Genomic DNA, 1,256 nt, shown 5'->3' with positions numbered 1-1,256 from the left:
ACTTAGGAGACCATAAATAGACTAAGGAAAATATTAATAACCTATATATAAATAAATAACTAAGGTAAATCCCAACTAGGAAAAGAATCTTGACAATCTTGGAAAGTTTGACTAGTCTTCTCTCAAAACTTGGGCAGAAAGCAACTCTTGTTGTGGCTGATTCTTGGACTCTTCTTGACCTTATTTGCACGAAATTGGCCCTTAAAATTCCTCATCTTGGGCTTGAATTTGGGCCACCAAATAATTGTAGCATTTGGACAATTCCTCTCCCTTGGGCTTGAGCTCTTCTTCCCCAATAAGACACCTTTGGATAAGCGATTGAAGCCCATTGAGCTTATCATTGAACTCCTTGGTTTGAGATCTTGTTATGGGCCTCCTTGGAGTTTCTAAAGCTTCATCCTTGTCCTTCAATGGAGTAGAGCTTCCTTGGATGCTATCATTCCCCTCTTCTTGAAGAGAATTCGTCCTCGAATTCAAATCTGCATCAAAATGGGAAAGATCAGAAACATTAAAAGTAGCACTAACTTGGAACTAACCAGGAAGATCAAGTTTATAAGCATTGTATCCAATCCTTTCAAGGACTTTGTATGGCCCACTTCCTCTAGGATGTAGTTTGGTGTTTCTTTTGGAAGGAAATCTTTCCTTTCTCATATGCACCCAAACTAAGTCACCAGGTTTAAAAACAACATATTTTCTGCCCTTCTTCCTTCGCAATGCAACTTCCTTATTCTTCTTTTCAATTGCAAGCCTTGTTTGTTCATGAATTTTCTTCATCATATCAGCCTTCTTCTTACCATCAAGATTAGCAAAATCATTAGTAGAGAAAGGCAATAAATCAAGGGGGGTAAGGGGGTTGAATCCATATACAACTTCAAAAGGAGTCTTACCAGTAGAAGAATGGAAGGTCCTATTATAAGCAAATTCTACAATAAGTAAGTAATCTTCCCAAGAAGTCAACTTTCCTTTCAAAACAACGGTAGAAGAATGGAAGGTCCTACTATAAGCAAATTCTACAATAGGTAAGTAATCTTCCCAAGAAGTCAACTTTCCTTTCAAAACAACCCTCAATATGTTCCCTAAAGTACTTTTAGAAAAGATTTTGGAACCATACAGTTGGTCCAACATGTCATCAAGACGAGGGATAGGATGGCGATACTTTACCGTTATCTTGTTGATGGCTCGACAATCTACACACATCCTCCATGTTCCAGTGGCATCTCTATCACTAACAATAGTTCTAGGTATTCCATGCAATT

At 38.0% G+C, this 1,256-nt stretch overlaps 1 protein-coding gene across 1 annotated transcript; it reads right to left on the bottom strand.

Annotated features, from left to right (window-relative positions):
* Positions 1 to 201: 201 nt before the first annotated feature.
* Positions 202 to 1,197, bottom strand: LOC107058835 (uncharacterized). The gene is made up of 2 exons (XM_015305013.1): positions 537 to 1,197; positions 202 to 479 (listed from the first exon to the last, which is right to left on the bottom strand). Exons 1-2 carry the CDS (start codon positions 1,195 to 1,197, stop codon positions 202 to 204), a joined length of 939 nt encoding a protein of 312 aa, XP_015160499.1.
* Between the last annotated feature and the right edge of the window lie 59 nt (positions 1,198 to 1,256).

The sequence above is a fragment of the Solanum tuberosum genome, unplaced genomic scaffold (genome assembly GCF_000226075.1).
Source record: "Solanum tuberosum cultivar DM 1-3 516 R44 unplaced genomic scaffold, SolTub_3.0 scf00655, whole genome shotgun sequence".
In the NCBI taxonomy this organism is placed as follows: domain Eukaryota; kingdom Viridiplantae; phylum Streptophyta; class Magnoliopsida; order Solanales; family Solanaceae; genus Solanum; species Solanum tuberosum.
Note: the sequence above shows the minus strand (reverse complement) of the source record. Positions and strands in the feature narration are given on the sequence as shown.